At 36.0% G+C, this 20348-nt stretch overlaps 2 protein-coding genes and 1 pseudogene across 2 annotated transcripts; 2 read left to right on the top strand and 1 right to left on the bottom strand.

Annotated features, from left to right (window-relative positions):
• The first annotated feature begins 2169 nt into the window (after positions 1-2169).
• LOC142540454 (putative small nuclear ribonucleoprotein F) lies at positions 2170-4644 on the top strand. The gene is made up of 5 exons (XM_075646614.1): positions 2170-2302; positions 3033-3120; positions 3251-3288; positions 3575-3639; positions 4326-4644. The coding sequence occupies exons 1-5, from the start codon at positions 2297-2299 to the stop codon at positions 4393-4395; spliced, it is 267 nt and encodes an 88-aa protein (XP_075502729.1). The 5' UTR covers positions 2170-2296; the 3' UTR covers positions 4396-4644.
• Positions 4645-6306: 1662 nt separating this feature from the next.
• LOC142540453 (malate dehydrogenase [NADP], chloroplastic-like) lies at positions 6307-15105 on the top strand (annotated as a pseudogene).
• A 319-nt stretch (positions 15106-15424) lies between these two features.
• LOC142540452 (NAC domain-containing protein 53-like) lies at positions 15425-19253 on the bottom strand. The gene is made up of 6 exons (XM_075646612.1): positions 18903-19253; positions 17767-18044; positions 17267-17455; positions 16375-16884; positions 16168-16282; positions 15425-16062 (listed from the first exon to the last, which is right to left on the bottom strand). Exons 1-6 carry the CDS (start codon positions 19087-19089, stop codon positions 15653-15655), a joined length of 1689 nt encoding a protein of 562 aa, XP_075502727.1. The 5' UTR covers positions 19090-19253; the 3' UTR covers positions 15425-15652.
• Positions 19254-20348: the final 1095 nt, after the last annotated feature.

Below are 20348 nucleotides of genomic sequence, written 5' to 3'. Positions count from 1 at the left end.
TTGGATCTCAACCTCGTGGTGTTAATTAAAATCAAGTCCAAAAAAAAAAAAAAAAACCAATGTCAAATGTGACTCGAGAAAAATAATTCAGCCTCATTGAAAATATGTATATAATTTTTGATTATTTTCTTCCAATTTGTTTAAGTTGATAATAGATTGATCACATGTAATAATCTTTTATGCTTATATATACAAACGATTTTGAAGATGGAATAAATGCTGAAAAATACTTTTTTTAAAATTTTAAATATACTTGAAGCAAAAATTCAAAAACCATAAATTATAGTTTTTAAAGAAATACCAATATATGTAACCAAATTAAACTTTAAAAGTAGGTAACTCGAACAATTTTATTTAAAAATCATGACATTCTCAATATTGAATTATCATCAACATAAATCATGGTTCATCAAATCTGACAGCTTCCCCACCATATGACCCAAACCTTACTCGGATCCACTCCAACTGCCATCCACCTGTGTTTCCTTTCCATCCGCTCGACCCCCAACCATAGTTGGAGCTAGTAGCCGAATCTTTTCCCGAACCACCACCACCTTCACCTTCTTGTTCACCACTACCACTTCCTCCACCTCCTCCACCACCAAAGCCTCCTCCACCACCACCTCCCCATCCTACTCCTCCACCACCACCACCACCACCACCGCCAACACCACCTCCCCATCCTACTCCACCACCAAAGCCTCCCCATCCTATTTGTCCCCCTCCACCAAAACCGCCTTCTCCTCCTCCTCCTCCTCCTCCACCTTTATTACCGTCATATTCAACATCCCCATTTTTCGAGCCAACTCCATGCACATAACCCAAACTCGGACCAAGCGCTGATCCCTCTTCCTTTGCCCCTACAATACCCTCCTCCTCTTTGCTGACAACCTTTCCAACTCTGCCTGAAAACACAACGTCCACAAAGAGCATTATCAAGAAAGCAGCGCCCATCACTTTACAATATTGAGCCATTTCGAAACTCGTGAACCCAACAACCGAAACAAGTCTAAAAAACAACAAGATTTTGTGTTATTTATATTGAAATAATATCGTAAAAAAACAAATACAATCATCAAAATATAAGTCGCTCACTCATGTGTTCAAGAAGATCAAACCAAGGTCCATATTTATAATAGTACCAAGCCCCAACTTTTCAAAGTTGCATGCCATTTTATTTTTAATGCATTACATATATTCAACGAGATACTTATTAACTTTAGATCAGATTCACGATTTTTTTAAAGAAATTTATTAAATATTAATTAATATATGATAAAAGTTGTTTAATAAATTTTAAGGATGGAGTGTGATCTAGCTTCATGCATAATCTAATTACAATAAAGTTAATCTTCCACAATTTTGATCATGAGCTTTTAAACTTTTAAAAATGTTGAAATCATCCATATTACGTACACTTGGCTTCTTGGAAAAGTATTGATGTGAGACTTACATCATACATGCTAGGTGGGAAAGGAAACCCTCAACTTTATTTTAAAATTTAAAATTTTTCTCTCCAAGAAATATATATGTCAATTAAATTTTAACCATCATTTTAATTTTATGATTAGATCGATCTGTATTTTCTATTTTTAGAAAATTATAAAGTTATTCTGTCAAACCATGATCAATGAACCTACGAAACCCTTCAAATTGTATCTGATTAAATACATGTATTGTAGACATTGCCAATTTGATGAATTTCAAAAAAAATTATTTCAATTTTTCTTAGACATTTCTCCATATATTAATCTAAATAAAGTATATTATAATTATTTAAATATTATTTAGAAAACATATTTGGAAATGTATAATAATTATATATAGTTCTATACACAACAAGTAAGCCAAATGGACAAGCCATTTATAGTGTCATAGAGCAGTGCATGTATCTTCTGAGACAGTCTCACGAATCTTTATCTGTGAGATGAGTCAATCCTATCGATATTCACAATAAAAAATAATACTCTTAGCATAAAAAGTAATATTTTTTTCATGAATGACCTAAATAAAAAATTCGTCTCACGAAATACGACTCGTGAGACTGTCTCATACAAATTTTTGCTCATGTAGTAATAATTAAGCCAGTTTACTAATTATAAGATTCTTATAATAATAATTTGCTTATGTCACCCTATTTATTTATTTAATAATAAAATAATAATAAAGGTGGGAAATTGACGGACAAGACGACGTCGTTATAACATTTCTGCTTTCCAAAACCCTAAGCCCAATCTATACTCTCGGAATCGTTGAGACGAGCGAAGAAAAAGCTCTCCTGCCAAAAACCTCTGCGATGGCTGTAAGTCGCTCTCCGTTATTTCTTTTCTCGCAAATACTATCAGTTTTGTGGTGCAATTGTTGTGTTACTCTCGGCGAAGAAGTGATGGAGGGAAGGAATTGGTAGTCTGGCCATTTTTATTTGTAATTGTTTGTTGAAAACGAAAGGATATTGTATTTTGGTTTGGTGTAACTTGAGGCCATTTACTTTGACGTTAATTCGGGATTTGTCATATGTATTGATTTCTTTAAATTTTTCTACAAATGGAGTTTTTTATATCATACAAATGGTTAGAGTTGAGTTGCTATAGTTGTTAACAATGAACAACATTGCCAGTTTTTTTAAAAAAAATATGTATTTGACTTCTTCAGTACTCCTTACTAATTTTGTTTGTATACTATGGTAGAAACGGACCCAACAAAATATGTAGGATCTTGAACATGTGGCATCCCTGCTCTTCCACCGTATCAATTTATTTTTTAGTCAAAAGCATGCTGCTTATGGGAAACTGCCCAAATAACAGTCGAATATTTCAACATTGAGCTTGAGAACATTGTTCAGGCTTGTGATCATACAATCACACTGTCTACGTTTTTTCTTTTTTATTACACCGAAAGGCGGAGACTTCTTTGGAAGTTTTGTTAGCAGAAGTTTTCACGCTGTTGTGTTTACAGCAATTAGATGTATATGCTTTAACTTGGACAAGTAACAATTGCTTCATTTTGAAATCTTTTACTTTTTGTGCTTATAGACTGTTCCAGTTAACCCGAAGCCTTTCTTGAACAATTTGACTGGGAAGCCTGTAATGGTAAAACTAAAATGGGGCATGGAATACAAAGGTAATGAAGCGACTTGTGCTCTCAAGTTCTATGATTTGGTTGTGTATGGACATTTGCTGGTGCTATTGGTTTCCCCTGATATGTTAATATCACGATCAAATTTTTTTTCTCTTTTGGGTTTTTTTTTCAGGTTTCCTCGTCTCCGTAGATTCATATATGAATTTGCAGGTACCAACTGAAAGTGTTTTAATACTATCACTTCAAGTTATGCCAAAATGCACTAGGACCATATTGTAATGACTATGATGAGGATAGTCATTGTGGAGATTGCTAATGCTTTTGATACTCATAAAAATTTTCAAGGAGCATAAGAACTTTGAAATATTATATAGAAGGGTAAAAATTGACAAGATTGTGATTGAAATAAATCAAGAAAGTGAATTGCAGTCTTTCCTCTTTAAATGGTTAAAACCAGTTCGATGCTGCTCCATGTCATGATTATTGTTTTTGGCAGCTTGCAAATGCTGAAGAATACATTGATGGGCAATGCACTGGAAGTCTTGGGGAGATTTTAATTAGGTACTGAACCAGCCAATTCTATTTTGGTTTTCTGAAGTTACCAACTACCTAACTAATATCTCATTCTATTGCTATCCTCAAATTACGGTCCCAAGTTCACAGAATCATCTATGTTTCGATCTGAAATTTTATCCCTGATTGGATGAAGACCTATTTCATGTTAAATATCACTTAATTTTTTCTCGGTGCTTTCATTATTTAGAAGACACATTTTTATTATTTGTGAATGTTCCTACTCGGAATGTGACCTCTCCATTAAAATGTGACCATAATGTATAGGAATTTCGTCATCTGGACCCGTCACGACACCATCGTGACACCGTCCTTATTTTGAATCTTATTTCCCAACCATTGAAGTGAAGTTGGTAACTTATTTTCAAAACTGTGAAGCCACCAAACATATTATGTTTACTCTTGATGAAGTTTGCTCCAGATTGTTTGAAAATTAGAACTACCCTACTTTAACTGATTTGTGAATTTAAGGTTGTACGAGAGATGTGCATATGTTGAAGGTTGCCTTAAAAACCAGGGTTGTTTTTAACTTATATGAAGTGATGATATAAATTCCCTCTTTTATTACGATTGCAAATTTACCTATGCTGAATTGCTGATCATACTAAGGGCGCAACCTTTTTCACTGTTTGTTGCTACTAAGTAACCGTGTCTCATGTATATCGCATTTGCAGATGTAATAATGTTCTTTATCTTCGTGGGGTGCCAGAGGATGAAGAAATAGAAGAAGCAGACCGCGATTAGGTAGCTTCTGGAGCAATCGTATCACTGCTTTCCATTTCCTGTTTTCTGATGCATTTTTAGAACTGGGAATTTGCATCATTATCAGTATTTTAGATAAGATTTGTCGGATTTTGCAAAATGAATGCCCATCTCATCTTCGTGTATGATATGTACAATATCTCGGCAGACCTTAAAGGCAATGTATGATTTTGAGGTTGTAAGGAATGAATCTTGGAATCAATCAGACTCAAACTTTTATTTTTGGTCAAATCCTTCACATCAGGACTTTGATTGTGTTCCTATTACTAAGATTGGATCAAACCTGTATTTTTCAAAAGAAAAATAAGAGAACTTCGATGTTTTGTTTGGTTATGCTTCTTTGAAAAAATATTAAGAAATCAAATGTATATTTTTTAAAAGAATAAAATCCACTACAATGTCCAAATTGTACAAGTTTTTACATGTTGATTCGGTAGACTTCAAAATATATTAATCAAAGCGAGACTGGAATTTATTATCCACGGTGATGGATTTCATCAATTACCAGGAGAAAGATGCATTAAAATTTTGTATATTTACAAATGTAACAAATAATATTTTATTTCATTAGTATAAATTTATATAGCTACATTTTTTAGTTACATGACTATAAATATAACAATCCATATATAGAGTTTTGACATAGTGAGAAAATATATTGTACATCTATGCCAACATCGTTGAGACGTTGTTATGCACCTCCTGTATTTTATATACTAGTTACCAAGCACACGTGATGCGTGTGTGTACAAATTTTTGTATCATTATCGATGGACTAAAGTATAATATGACAATTTATGGAGTGACTAAATTGATATTTGAATTGTTGAAATAACAAAAATAAAAAATAAAAGTGTGTGTTGAAATTAAAAAAAACAAAAGTGTAATATTAGTATCATATAAGGGTAAAATTGGAAGAAAAAGTTGGTGTCCTCTTGGGTAGTTACTATCATGTGCTCAAATTTATTGAACCACATACGGTAGCCATTTATCTCCTGCAAACGTACAAATTAGGTATCAAATGAAAATTTGTCCAAACGTTGTAGTGTGGTGCTTGATAAATGATAAGTGAAATAGCAATAAAATTTCACGTGAATCTTGTATCCCTTTGTTTCTTACAGACACACATATAAATCTATATTTTGACAAAAAAAATTATATTTTAGAAAACAGCCATTTTTTCCAATACAATGAGGTTAAGGATATTGAGTATATCTCTTATAAGACGGTCTCACGAATCTTTATCTGTGAGACGGGTCAACCCTATCGATATTCACAATAAAAATTAATACTCTTAGCATAAAAAGTAATATTTTTTCATGGATGACCCAAATAAGATATCTGTCTCACAAAATACGATTTGTGATACCGTCTTACACAAATTTTTTCCAAGGATACCGTACCGTCTCATCCTTTGCTAAAACCGAAAATTCTACCACTGAAAGGATGGGTAAGTCTATCTTACACCATTCTACAAATCTTAATAAAATGTGTTTTACATTTTTAGACATTATATACTATTTTTATTTATTTTGAATATCATATTTTAATTAATGGGAATAAATTTGTATTTTATTTTTTTCTTTTCTTTTTTCCAGGTTATCTGAGAAATGTATCTTTTTTATGTGATTAAATTTTAATAACACATTATGGTTAAAGAATATAATTAAAATTTTCGCTTATTTTTTATTTTCATCGTTTCAGTTTATTGTTTCTTCCGAACAAAAGCATTCCGGTTGCATATTTTCAAATAAAATCACATTTTTCATTAGTTTCCATTTTAAGATTTTGATTTGATAAGGTTAAAGAACAATTTGAGAGATGAGATTTATTGACAAGTGTCATCACCTTAGCCTTATATCTTTCATGTCCTAATCTTTCTTGACACTGATTCTTCAGCTTCACACTTTATATCCGCTTGCATAGCAACAATCAGTGGAACGAATCTCCGGCATCTACTATCTCTGCTGCCACCGTTTCAATGTCGGCGGTGGCAGAGTTGAACCCATCTTCTTCATGCAAAAGACCCGCCCTTTGCAGTTCTTTAAAGTGTTCTTACGCGTTACGTCGTCATTACAATCGTCGTTCTCTTTTCCTCAGGCCAGCCTCCGTATCCCACGGTTCCAAGATTTACTGCTCCGTAACTTCCAAGTAAGTTGCCGTGTTTTTATGTGTGTACGTGTATTTTCAAGAAAGTTGGTATTAGAAAGAAAGCGAGACATAATGTGGAGGCAAAAATCCATTGATGAATGAGAAAAGCTCTTTCTCTGTATATCAGATTGTGATTTTGTAAAATGAAAGTCACGAAACTCAACTACCACAAGTCAACCTATTTATACCAACAGTAAAGAAGAACAAATGCGACTAATGATAAAACGTATTTTATCAAATGACTTCTAATATTTCCCCTCAAGATGGGGAGTGAATATTTTCAATTCCCATCTTGACCATCAGTGCTCGAAGCTTTGTAGGAAGAAGAGCCTTAGTGAATATATCTCCAAGTTGCAAATGAGAGGCAACATGCAGTACTCGAATGATGCCTGATTGTATTCTTTCGCGCACAATGTGACAGTCAATTTCAATATGTTTTGTACGCTCATGAAATACAGGGTTGGATGCTATATAAATGGCTGCTTGATTGTCACAAAACAGCGTCACTGGTACGTCAATCGACCGTGCACAAATCTCTGAGCAATGAAATCATCCGGACGGCTTCACAAGTAGCATTTGCCATGGACCTGTACTCGGCTTCAGCAGAAGATTTAGACACTGTTTGTTGCTTCTTTGATTTCCAGGAAATTAATGAGCTGCCCAGCATCACACAAAATCCAGTGACTGAGCGACGTGAATCAGGACATGCAGCCCAATCAGAGTCCGAGAACACATGCAATTTGGCTTCGGTATTCGAACTATAGAACAAGCCTTGACCTGTTGTACCCTTCACATATCTTAGAACTGAATACACAGATTGCAAATGAGCAGTTCGTGGTGCCGAAACAAACTGACTAAGTCTGTTTACTGAATAGGCCAAGTCCGGACGTGTGATAGTGAGGTAAAGTAGCTTTCCTACAAGCCTACGATACATGGACGGATCTGCTAATAACTCGCCATCATCTTGACTGAGTTTCGAATTGGCATCCATGGGAGTTGTGCGAGGTTTACTCCCAATAAGTCTGGCTTCAGTGACTAACTGAAGTGCGTAATGACGCTGACATATGTATATACCTCGTGAAGATCTGGCTACCTCAGTGCCCAAGAAATACTTCAAGTCGCCCAAGTCCTTTAACTTGAATTGCATGTTCAAGAAAAGTTTCAAACTCTCGGCTTCAGTATCATTATTTGTGGCGATTACTATGTCATCCACATATACCAACAAGGCCAAGAACACATCACCGTGTGTACGAACAAATAGGGAACTGTCCGCATGGAATTGAACGAAGCCAATCTTGAGTAAGAGTGGAAGAGAACTTAGCAAACCATTGCTGAGAGGCTTGTTTGAGTCCATATAAGGATTTTTGTAGCTTGCAAACAGCATTAGGTGGCAATGATTCCCCCTTTCGTTCATACCCGGGAGGAAGTGACATGTAAACCTCTTCAATAAGTCACCATGCAAAAATGCATTGTTTACATCAAGTTGCATCAAGGACCATTCTCGAATGGCTGCTAAAGCTAATAAGGTTCGGACTGTGGTCAACTTAGCAACAGGACAAAAAGTCTCAAAATAATCAACCCCTTCTTGTTGTGTATACCCTTTTGCGAGCAAGCGGGCCTTATATCGTTCGAGAGTCCCATCTGCTAGAAACTTGGCTTTGTAGACCCATTTGTAGCCAACAACATGTTTACCTAGTAGGCAAGGAAACAATGGTCCAAGTGTTATTGCTCTCTAAAGCACTCAACTCATCAGTCATGGCCTGACACCATTCCGAGTGCTGAACAGCCTGAGAGAATGTGTTAGGCTCAGGAATGGATGAAATATTGTTGACAAAAGCTCGGTAGGAAGGTGAAAGTCGATGAGTGCTAAGAACCAATGACAAGGGGTGAGCAGTAGACAGCTCGGGTGAGCATGAGGAAGTAGCAAAACAATGATAGTCACGTAGGTGACCAAGCTTGGTGGACACTCTTTTAGAATGAGATTGTGGTAGTGGGTCAGTAGCTGTTGATGGTAGATGAATATGTGTGGGAAGGACATTTTCAGAAAAGAAATGAGAAGAACAGTCGAGTGGAGATGATTGTTCTGCAAACGGGAAAATTTGCTCATGAAAAACAACATCCCGAGATATATAAATTTCATTGGTGTCAATGTTGAGAAGTTTATAGGCTTTATAACCTGAGGGATATCCAAGAAATACAGGATTTGATGGCACGAAGAGAAAATTTGGAACGTTGGCTCAAAAGTGTAGAACCATAGCAAAGGCACCCGAACGATCTAAGGTGAGAGTAAGCGGGCAGCTTCTGAAACAACAACTCAAAAGGACTTTTATCAGAAAGACGTGAAGAAGGAGTTCGGTTGATGAGGTAGACTGAAGTAGAGACACAATCACTCCAATAAACTAAAGGGACATGTGATTGAAACAACAAAGCTCGAGCTACATTCAAGATGTGTTGATGTTTTCGTTCCACAATGGAATTTTGTTATGGTCGTTCAACACATGAATGATAGGATACAATTCCCTCGGCCTTGAAAAAATTGGAGAAATTCAATTCTGGGGCATTGTCAGAACGAACAGATTTGACTTTGGAACCAAATTGTGTATGGACCAACTTGCAAAAATCAGGTAAGATACACAAAACATCAGATTTGGCTTTCATCAAATATATCCAAGTGTATCGTGTGTGATCATCAACAATGGTAAGAAAATACTTATATCCTTCAACACTCAAAGGATGAAATGGACCCCAAACATCAATGTGAATTAACTCAAAAGGAATATCACAAGTTAGATTGTTGGGAGAAAATGATAATCTCTTTTGTTTAGCTAGGTGACAAATTGAACAGTCAAGTACATCACTTGGATTTATTGAACCATCATGAAATAACTGGCCTAATACAGACAATCTAGGCGAAGAGGGATGTCCCATTCTATAATGCCATAATTGGCTATGAGTAACAGAAACATTACAGACTGTAGGAAAAGTGTTGGATGGATTCATAACATAAAGGTTACCAACGCGGCTACCCATCCCAATCCTCATTTCCTTGGTGATATCCTCAATGACACAAGAATCAGAAGAAAATGACATAGAACACTTTAGATGTTCGGTTAGAGAGCTAACAGAAACAAGATTGAAATGGAAGCTGCCAACAAAAAGCACATTCTCGAGTATCAAGTCAGGGGACAACAAAACAGTTCCTATATGTGTTGCTGCCACTGTGGAATTGTCAGGTAGTGTGACTGTGGAATTTGTGGCTTTATAGGAATGAAAATACGCAAGAGAACAGCAAATATGATGTGTGGTTCCCGTGTGTAGGACCCAATGATTATTAAGGATAGAAGAATCATAAAAGGATAATGAAGAGATACCACTGAGACACGATGCAGATGCCTCAAGTTGCTTCGAATCCATAGTGGTGCCATAGTTAAGCTGCAGTTGAGTGCTCAAGAAGGCAAGGAGCTGCTTGCATTGGTCGGGACTTAGCGAATCAGGTGCACTGCTGGTTGGCTCTGAATTGGCTGGAGTATCAGCAACTTTAAGATGGTTTGCTCGAACTTTAGATGCATTACTGGTGGTTACAGAATATTGCTTCGGCTTGTATTTGGGATGACTTGGTGGATATCCATTCAATTGGTAGTATTTATCACTGGTATGGCCCGGATAATGACAGTAAGAACAAGTTGGCAGATCTGATTTTCTACATTTATCATTTTTACCATATGAAGGTCCCTTGACAATCACTATGCTCGGATTAGGGGACGAGTGTGAAGAGTGATCCAATGACGAACCAGAAATGTCAGAATGTATGGTTCGTTGACGTTCTTCCTGAACCACCAATGAGAAGATCTTCGAAATTACAGGAATCGGATCCATCATCAGAACTTGAGCACGAATCTGAGCATATGACTCATTGAGTCCCATCAGAAATTGCATAACATAATCTTGATTTTGGTACTTCACCCAATCCTTCATAGAACCACAATTACACACCGATACCGGCTGGAAATCTTTCAATTCATCTCACAAAGTTCTCAGACGAGTATAATAAGTGCTAACATCCATTGAACCTTGTTGTTAACCAGTCAATAACATTTTGATTTGAAAAATTCGAGGTGCATTACCTTGATTGAAACCTTTCGCGGAGATCTATCCAAATCTTATGTGCGGTAGCCATATACACGAGGCTATCAGCTATTTCTCGACTCACAACATTAAGTAGCCACGAAATCACCATACTATTGCATCTAATCCAGGCATCATACAACAAATCTTCAGGAGAAGGACGCACGAACGTTCCATCAACGAAAACAAGCTTATTCTTAGCAGTAAGTGCCATAGACATCTCACGACTCCAGGTATTATTATTGTTACTTGCAAGGAAGTGAGATACAAACACTAGACCAGGATGATCACCATTTTGGAGAAATTACGGGCTACTCGAATCATCGATAATTCTCCCACTCTGTGAAGTCGTAGCTTGAAGATGTGGCACATTAGCTTTCACCATGGCGAGAACAAAGGAGCAATCGGATTCAATACTCTGATACCATATTAGAAAGAAAGCGAGACATAATGTGGAGGCAAAACTTCATTGATGAATGAGAAAAGCTCTTTCTCTGTATATCAGATTGTGATTTTGTAAAATGAAAGTCACGAAACTCAACTACCACAAGTCAACCTATTTATACCAACAGTAAAGAAGAACAAATGCGACTAATAATAAAACGTGTTTTATCAAATGACTTCTAATAGTTAGTATTGTTTTCTTGGTTGGATTGGTGGTGTCTTGGGTGATTGTTTATTTTTTATGATGGATTTTGTAGTGAAATTCAAGCACCGGTGGCTGTGAAGATTGATGACCTGTAGAAGAAAGCCGAATGTTATGGAGTCTTTTGTCTCACTTATGATCTCAAAGCTGTGAGTATTTTACATTTGATTTCGTTTTGCACTTGGGAATTTTCCAAAATTTCCCCCATAAAATAAAATATTAATAGTTTAGCTTTAAAGTTTAAACAATAAACTATATTATACTCTTTGGGTAGTAGAAGTTTACTTTTTATGAAATGTTCGTTTTCCGGTTAATGTCTTGTTTCTATCTCTTGTCATGTATTTTGGGAGAAAATGTCCTAAAATTCATAGAACAACTAAAAGTGAAATTTTTTGTTGTCATAAAAACGGATGGAGAAAAAACCTTTTCATTTAAATTTCGGACATGAAAAGCACTGATCTTGGTCTATTGCCCTTTAGGAAGAGGAAACCCAATCTTGGAAGAAACTGATAAATGTCGCTGTCTCTGGTGCAGCGGGGATGATATCCAATCATCTTCTTTTCAGAGTAAGAGGTTTCTTCTCCATTATCATTCACAAGTGACAGCATGTCGAATTGAATTGAGGGCCAAATTGTGGATCGTTTTCCACGTGACTGCAATTTCTTATTTTAAGGTCCAAGAAAATTTATACTTGTTTTGTACTGGTGTATCAGCTTGCTTTCGGGGGAGGTTTTTGGGCCAAATCAACCAATTGCATTAAAACTATTGGGATCCCAGCGTTCTATCCAAGCTCTTGAAGGTATGAGTGTTCCTATTCCGATTACATTAATGGCTTCACTGCTACCAATAAGTGCACTGTCTGATATTAACAATGGGGTCTTTTGAAAAGCTCGGTTGCAGATTTGATTGATCTTAATTAATCATGCTGGTTCCTCTTTAAATTTATGATAGATTTGATTCCCTTAAGATTTGGCTAGATTTGTTTGCAAGCTGTACTTGAAAAGTTTGAACTCAACTTGACATATCAGGAGTTGCAATGGAACTAGAGGACTCTTTGTTTCCTTTGTTGAGAGAAGTGAGCATCGGCATTGATCCATATGAGGTGTTCCAAGATGCAGAATGGGCACTTCTGATTGGAGCGAAGCCTCGTGGCCCTGGAATGGAACGAGCCGGCTTACTAGACATAAACGGGCAGATTTTTGCTGGACAGGTGCCGTTTTCTTGAAATAACATAGAGTTATGGATGGATGATTAATTTCATTGTATTTTCTTGGAGTGACTTCCTGAATTTCATATCAAGCGACATTTATATTCTTACCTTTTATTGCAGGGAAAAGCCCTTAATGCTGTCGCATCCAGTAATGTAAAAGTGATTGTCGTGGGAAACCCTTGTAATACTAAGTAGTTTTATGTTTCTCGTGTTCTCGTTTCATAGTTCTTCATCTTATTTAATTTTTTTACTAATATTATTGTTATTTTCTTTTTTTAAAGTGCGTTGATTTGTTTGAAGAATGCACCAAATATTCCTGCAAAAAATTTCCACGCCCTGACTAGATTAGATGAAAATCAAGCAAAATGCCAGGTGAGCAAAAACTATCAACATATTCATTCTTCGAGAAAATATGATAGGGCTAACGACGATATAAATCATGATTCTTTTTTCCAAACCTGGACCTCTCATCTTGATGCTTTTGTTCTATGTGATATTGCAGGGATGCATTTTTTATGCTTTGTATTGTCACAAATGAGAATAATTGTAGTACTTTTCAAAATATGACATTCTTTTTCATGGTTTATACAGCTTGCCTTGAAGGCAGGAGTTTTTTACGACAAAGTTTCTAATGTTACCATATGGGGAAACCACTCAACAACGCAGGTCATTCATCAGATTTCACGTTAAGCTCGTTATGTTTTAAGGTTTTGTTTCGTTTTTTATAGCAAAATTATTCTTTATATTGAATCAGGTTCCCAACTTTTTAAATGCTAAAATAGATGGTTTGCCTGTGAAAGAGGTTGTTAAGGATACGAAGTGGTTGGAAGAAGAATTCACTGAGAAGGTTCAAAAGGTTAGATGTATAAGCTTAGGTTTATATGAAAGGGTAAAATGCTTTCAAACACAGCAATAACAGGTCTGATTTGAAATTGATTTTTCAGAGAGGTGGTGTACTCATTCAAAAATGGGGAAGGTCCTCGGCTGCATCCACTGCCGTTTCAATTTTAGATGCAATAAGATCTCTTGTAACTCCTACTCCTGAAGGGGATTGGTTCTCATCTGGAGTAAGTTGTTGGATTCTTGATCACTTTAGAGTCTATGGAATCATATTTCAGTGTGTTGATAAAAATAATCCATAACTAACAAACTGATGAACACATGAACGCTTTAATAAAATTATATGTTACATCCCAATCTGCATAAGTGAGATTCTACATAGTGGATTCTACTTCCAACTATTTAACGTGCGTCCTTACTCCTTACTGCACAAAATTGACTAACCCAAGACGCCAGTAGAATTAAATGCAATTTTATAAAGCCACTAACTCATGCTCCAGACCACATTTAGTGGGGATATTATTATTTGCTTCGAAACGAGCTTCTATATTGTATATCTTGCATATTACACAAGCAATATCTAAGAAATAGAGGGATTGCATTTTAAGTTTTACTTTACAATGAAAACCTTATTTTGTTTTCGGTTGAGAGGATGGGTACTCTCTGATTCCATTTTAGCTTATAAATAGACTTTAAATGTATAGTTGCTTCATTATTGGAGACATATATGATATAACTATATCATATTGAATTTCATGCTGGTTGGACTTTGATATTGTGTATCCTATGGAAAAAAATTTAGGTGTATACTACTGGAAATCCTTACAGTATAGCAGAGAATATTGTTTTCAGTATGCCATGCAGATCAAAAGTAAGTTTTTTGCTGAAGTTTTCTTCCACGTCATTTAATATGATTTTCTTTTCTTGAAGTTTTGCTTCATTTAATCTAATTTTTACGTTCTCAGGGAGATGGTGATTATGAACTAGTCAAAGATGTAGTATTTGATGACTACCTTTGGAGTCGAATCAAGAAGGTATTTTTGTATGCCTGTACAATTTCTCCCGACTTCAATATACAACGGGTATGTTTTGTTATTTGTAGACAGAAGCTGAACTTCTTGCTGAGAAGAAATGCGTAGCCCATCTCACCGGAGAGGTGATTGTCCCGGAATTTAATTATTTCGCTCAACTTTTCCTATTTTTTTGTTATTCTGTCAGTAAGATTCTCACCAATATTTCTTCATAAAAAGCTTGGTTCTTGTGTCTATTGGCGCTCCACAAAGTTTTTAAATTCTTGGCTTGGTAGCATTTGAGAGAACGTTCTGATATTCTTGATACCGTATCCTGGAAATTTGCATCGATGTATGTCTTTTTTTCAGGGTGTTGCTGTGTGTGATCTTCCTGGAGACACGATGCTTCCTGGAGAAATGTAAAACCGAAGAGCGGCTAGTTGCACATGCGGTTAGATAGCCCATTGTCCCAAGCTTCCTACAGTCACTAGAAAAAGATGATGTAGATACGTATATATTCAAAAATTGGGGTAGTTTGGATCCCATTCATCAAGTTTTGAACTCATTTTCCGCTGCTGAGTTTTTATGCCTCAGCTTTCGATGCGCAGCACCTCCCGTACTCATGTATCTTTCGACTTGGTACTGTCTTCTGATGTTTGTACTTTGTAGTCTATAATTTGCTTGATATATAAAATATGTGAATTTTATTTTGTCACACTTTAATTATTGATTGTTATTGAATAACATAGTTTTCCTGATGTGTGAATTCAGTTTCACATTCGTAACGATGCATAGCGGCCGCAAATTTGCCTCAGTTTTTATGAATAGCCGAAACGATGTTGGAAAAAATTTATGAATAGCCGAAACGATGTGGGAAAAAAAAAATTTAACCCATAAAAAAATTTGCGAATTTCTAACACAGACACGTTTGTTCATTTTTATGGTGTATTACAAACATTAAACCTGGCATTGTCGGCATCCGCGCCGCTTTTAACAATGAAAAACAAATCAAAATGAAGAATCATACGATTATACACGTTAAAAGCAAGAATCTCTCCCGCTGACAATAACATTAATGAAATCCCAACAGTATCATTAGTATAATCAGATTTGACGGAATTCTCTATAGCAGACAAGCGGACTGCTCAAAGTCTAAAATCCCTACACGTCCTACCAGCTATTTTTCATCCAATACCGACCCAAAATAAAATAAATGTGCAGATCTTATAATTAAATAGAGTAGAACACTCGGAGACTTTAATTGGCACATATATGTGCTCCGAGTTTAAAGCTCATGGAGAGAACTAAGACAAACAGAAAGACGAAATACAACAAATCCCTGGTGATAGCTGAGACAGTCTTTCCCGGATGTATGTTTACGCGAGATTCCAAGTTGGCAGAACCATCTTCACCACGTGAAAACCCAAATGAAAGAATAATGTTCAGGTTCTCATGCTTTCCAGAAGGTGGGAAAGTTCCACTGTTGCCTACTGTCAAATTCCTTAGCTCGATCATGCCAGCAGTGAAATGCGCAGAAGTGGAAGATTGGGGCACGGAATTGAAATGCATGGTCGCATTCTTTAGAGGGAATTCTTCAGCAAATGCTGGTGGTGCATGGATGTTGCCCAACATTTGACTTGCCTGTTTGATGAATGGATACTTAAAATCTGCAGGGGAAGAAGGTAAACCTAAGTTAGATTAGACAAACAAAATTTGCACTATTTTAGGGCTCTAGGGAAATACAAAGCAAAATGTAGGTATCCTTTAAGTACCTGATTGATATTTTGCCGACTCTTGGTTATGTGATGGAGATGCAGAATAATTATTACGATCGTCAACAATCTGTCCACTTGGAATAATATCTTGCTTTGTTCCTTCATTTGGTTCCTGGCATGAAAGAACGAGTTGGAGTGATGCATTTCAAGTGACATCGGAAACATAACAAATTAAAAAATAAAATAGTAACAATAAACAACCACCTTCTGACAAAGGGACGTGTGAAGAGCACCCTCACTTTCAAGTATTGCTGAAGGATCAGGAGCGAATCTCTCAGAATAGTTCTCACTGGCATCAAAGTATGTAAGGTACTCCTCAAACATGTCAAAAGAAGAAGCATTCGCTTCAACGGGATTGGAGAGATCATTAGCTTCAATGAAACCTTCATCTCCAAATGGAAGATAATCAGTAGAATCCAGAAATGGTTCGTCAAGTAAGTAATCCACATCCTCAGAATTCCCAGATTTGCTGGATTCACCAATGTATTCATGCTTGACTAAATTTCCGTTCATATCATAAGGAATAGGCAGCACATATAAATTTGTATCATCCAACTTCTCTGGTCCATAGCATGGTTTAGCACAATCCAGGAGCTTTTGGGTGTTTTTGGTGTCACTGACTGATTCTGGTGTTTCACCACCAAGACTGCCATCAGCAGATTGGAAGTTCAACTGAGGATGAGTAATATCCGATGAAACATCTGATCCAAGAATCTGGAAAACAGAAATATTAGCAAATAATTTTTGCGAAACGGACATCATCATGGGGGAACATCTACTAAGTTGATATTAAGTCATTTATCTCAATATCTTGAAGGGTGTGCAAATGCCATCCCGGAAATATTCACTATAAATTGAGGAAAGATATATTGCTACAAGTCTTTGAACAATGCTATTTATCAATTTATTTTTCGAGTCCCCCAGAAAACCTTGTGAATCCCCAATAGCATTAAAATAGCAAAACCAGTAATTCACCTTTTCAAAGTTACATATTACAGAAAGATTGCAAACATTGTGTCTCACGTAATTCCCACCCAGACAAGCATAATTAACCGGCTTTAATCCGAGAAAACACAATCATGGTACAAGGACAAACCTGTCCAAGGTAATTCCCATCCAGATATGCATCATCGCCAAAGTCCTCTTCCTCCAAAACATCCATTTTGGGAACTGGTTCCAACTCATCATTCTCCCATTCCTCATCCAAAAATGGTGCCCCATACTGTTCACCATTCTTGGGCCCTGAACCACTTTTCTGAAAGACTCGGCACAGCACAAATGCATCCTTTTAACAAGTAAGTGAACAGGTCAATAAATTGTAAGCATTATCCATAACAATAATCATTAATTTTTCAAAAAATATCCAAATTATCATTCAAAAAAATATATTTCTTCCCAAATTCTATTAATAATTTCGCTTGCTACAGCATCAACATACCCATAAATCAATTTTTCTAATCAATTATTTTTCCCAAAAGACCAGTACCAAGTTACGATTCTTAAGGTTTCAGGTATATTTAACATATAGATTCCGTCGAACAAAATACCTGTCCTGCGGAATAGTAAATAATTTTAAACGAAATCAAGCTATCCCACCTGAGATATTCCAGCTCCCTCCAATTCTAGGTCAGTAAGCCTGTATTCATGCATAACCCAGTTGCTCCTCTGACCTTTTGGAGCACGACCATTATGATAAACAAGAGTTTTCTTCATGCCCACAATATGTTTTCTATGGTAAACTTCCCTGTCCTTTCCGGTCGTTTTCCAGTACCCTTTTTCAGTTGCTCTGTTTGTCCTTGCTCCATTACCATATTTCCTATCCAGCATACTGAAGAAATACCACTCCAGATCTCTAGTCTTCAGCCTTGACATGCCTAAAAACCAGGCCAATAGCTACAGTCAAGTTCATCTCAAACTTGGATAATGTAGTAGAGGGAAAGGACCAACAGCCTTAAGCTAGAGGAAAAAAACAATCCATATTGGTCATTGACGTGATATGCTCGGCAGTTAATCATGAATAACCATAACAAGGAGTTGTAATGGCGAGTATCCAATTTTCGTAAACTAAATCCGGTAATTTCAGTCATAATATCCAAATGCATCTGCTAATACATCCTTACCAGCTAGGTAGATAATAAAATAAGAGAAGTTCATTATATATCTATATGATAATAGAAGTTATAAGATAAAATTAAAATGCAACTCGAAGAATTCATACACAAAGCATGGATAAATTCAAAATAGCTAAGTTCAACATTCACCCACTGGGAGCGGAGAAATGTTGGTTTCTCCATTCTAAAAACTGATCGTTTTTTAGTTGAAGAACATTTTTGTGCAACGTCAGCAAAGCATGCTTAAACGTGGACACAAACAAAACCTTGCCAAATAAATCCACAAATTTCTATACATGGAATCTCTGTATATCTAAATAAAAAATTCCATCACTATAACAATTCGTAGTCAAATATCAGAAAAGAAAAATTGATGAGGAACGATCCATGCTTGCTATTAACAAACTGAATAATCCATTGTCACTGAATTAAACTCTAAAAATTGGTGGACAGCAAATCCACAGAAAACCCTTCATCGGATCGCCTACACAAAGAAAGAAATGTTCATAATCAACCAAGTTACTCCATCCCAAAAAAATAACATGTAAAGCAAAAAACATCGCAAATAATAAAACAAAAATCAGCCCATCCACGCAATCAAGGGTTTCTGAAGGGCAGTACTTGGAAGATCCCACGGCTCGGTCTTGTAGATATCGATCTCAGCAATCGCGTCCGATTGAAATGTTTTCCCGCAGACTTTCCGCCTCAAATAATACCGCACCAATTCTTCATCCGTCGGATGGAATCGGAAGCCCGGCGCCAGCGTATTCGGAGACGCAGATGATTTTTTCTTGCCTGACGATTCCATTTCCACAATTAAGATTGATCGATTCGGTCTGATACTAAAAAATAACTTTGAATTTCAGGAAATCGGAGAGCTCAGGTTTAATCCAATATGACAGCTGCCATTTTCTAGGAGTGGAGACGCAGAATTAGGTCAAATAAATAGTCCACATTTTCAATTAAATCTTTTACGATTCATCCCAAAAGTTAGACAGACCAAACATCATCCAATTTTACATATATAATTTTTATATTCAACTAATGTAACACATTTATTTCATTATAGTATATGTAAATAAACCACTAAAACGTCAAATTTACAAGAGCAGATTATCCCCAAAGAAGTTCAAATTGTTCTCCCGGATGAAATTCAGTACAAAACATTGAAAATATATTACTACTATATGATAGTTAAGTACAAAATGTTTCAAATCTTACACTAATATATGATTTTTTTAGTACTCGAACATATATAAAAAATATCGATATTAATGGCAAGTTTTTCTCGAAGGAAAATCGGTACAAGGACGATGAAAATAGGGTGATACTATATGATATTCGAGTACATAATGTTTCATATCTAATATTAATATATGATTTTTGAGTACTCATACATGTATAACAAGTATTTGTATTAATGCTCGTGTTTTTCCGGATGAAATCGTTGCAAAATATTAAAAATATTGTAATAATATATGATATTTCAAAATATCAATTCTTTCAAATATAATATTAATATATGATATTTGAATACACAAACCAGTATAACACATGTTTACATTAATATAATTATTTCAATTTTATACTCAGAATTTTATCTTTTATACCGGATCTAAATCAATCAATACTCAAATATCATAAAATAATTATAGATTTTCAATTTTTTTTATCAAATTTCATCCGAAAAACACACGTGTACTTATAGAGTACATAAAAAAAATTTAGTTTGTGTGAATGATAAGTGCAAGAATTGCACGTATTTTATACAATAATCCATTTGAATTATGTTAGTCTCGAACAGAATTATGCTTGGTTTTTGCTGTTTTTGTGTCGTGCATGAGATAAACCACTGATAACGATTAGGGGCATTTTTTATGATGAACTAGAGCCGCGTTGATACAAGACAAACAGAAGAGGTGCACGCACAGAGAAGCGCGGCAGAAGGGGGCAAGCGGTCGTGCCAGAACACGCGCAGCCGCATGCGCAGATGTCCAGCACAAGGGCAGAGGTGCGGGCATGGCCGCGCCAGTTCACACGCAGCCGCGCGCAACACGAACGCACATA

Source organism: Primulina tabacum, chromosome 3, assembly GCF_025594145.1.
Source record: "Primulina tabacum isolate GXHZ01 chromosome 3, ASM2559414v2, whole genome shotgun sequence".
Lineage (NCBI taxonomy): Eukaryota > Viridiplantae > Streptophyta > Magnoliopsida > Lamiales > Gesneriaceae > Primulina > Primulina tabacum.
The sequence above is the reverse complement of the archived record's forward strand: the minus strand, read 5'-3'. Positions and strand labels throughout refer to the sequence as shown.

Excerpts from the sequence above, each read along its gene's own strand:
- LOC142540452 (XM_075646612.1), bottom strand. The coding sequence starts at position 19,089 with ATGGAATCGTCAGGCAAGAAAAAATCATCTGCGTCTCCGAATACGCTG. Across the intron at positions 17,456-17,766 it reads AGGGAGCTGGAATATCTCAG|GATGCATTTGTGCTGTGCCG; the intron begins GTGGGATAGCTT and ends ACTTGTTAAAAG. Across the intron at positions 16,885-17,266 it reads ATGGGAATTACCTTGGACAG|ATTCTTGGATCAGATGTTTC; the intron begins GTTTGTCCTTGT and ends TCTGTTTTCCAG.
- LOC142540454 (XM_075646614.1), top strand. Across the intron at positions 3,121-3,250 it reads ATGGGGCATGGAATACAAAG|GTTTCCTCGTCTCCGTAGAT; the intron begins GTAATGAAGCGA and ends TTTTTTTTTCAG. Across the intron at positions 3,640-4,325 it reads CTTGGGGAGATTTTAATTAG|ATGTAATAATGTTCTTTATC; the intron begins GTACTGAACCAG and ends TCGCATTTGCAG.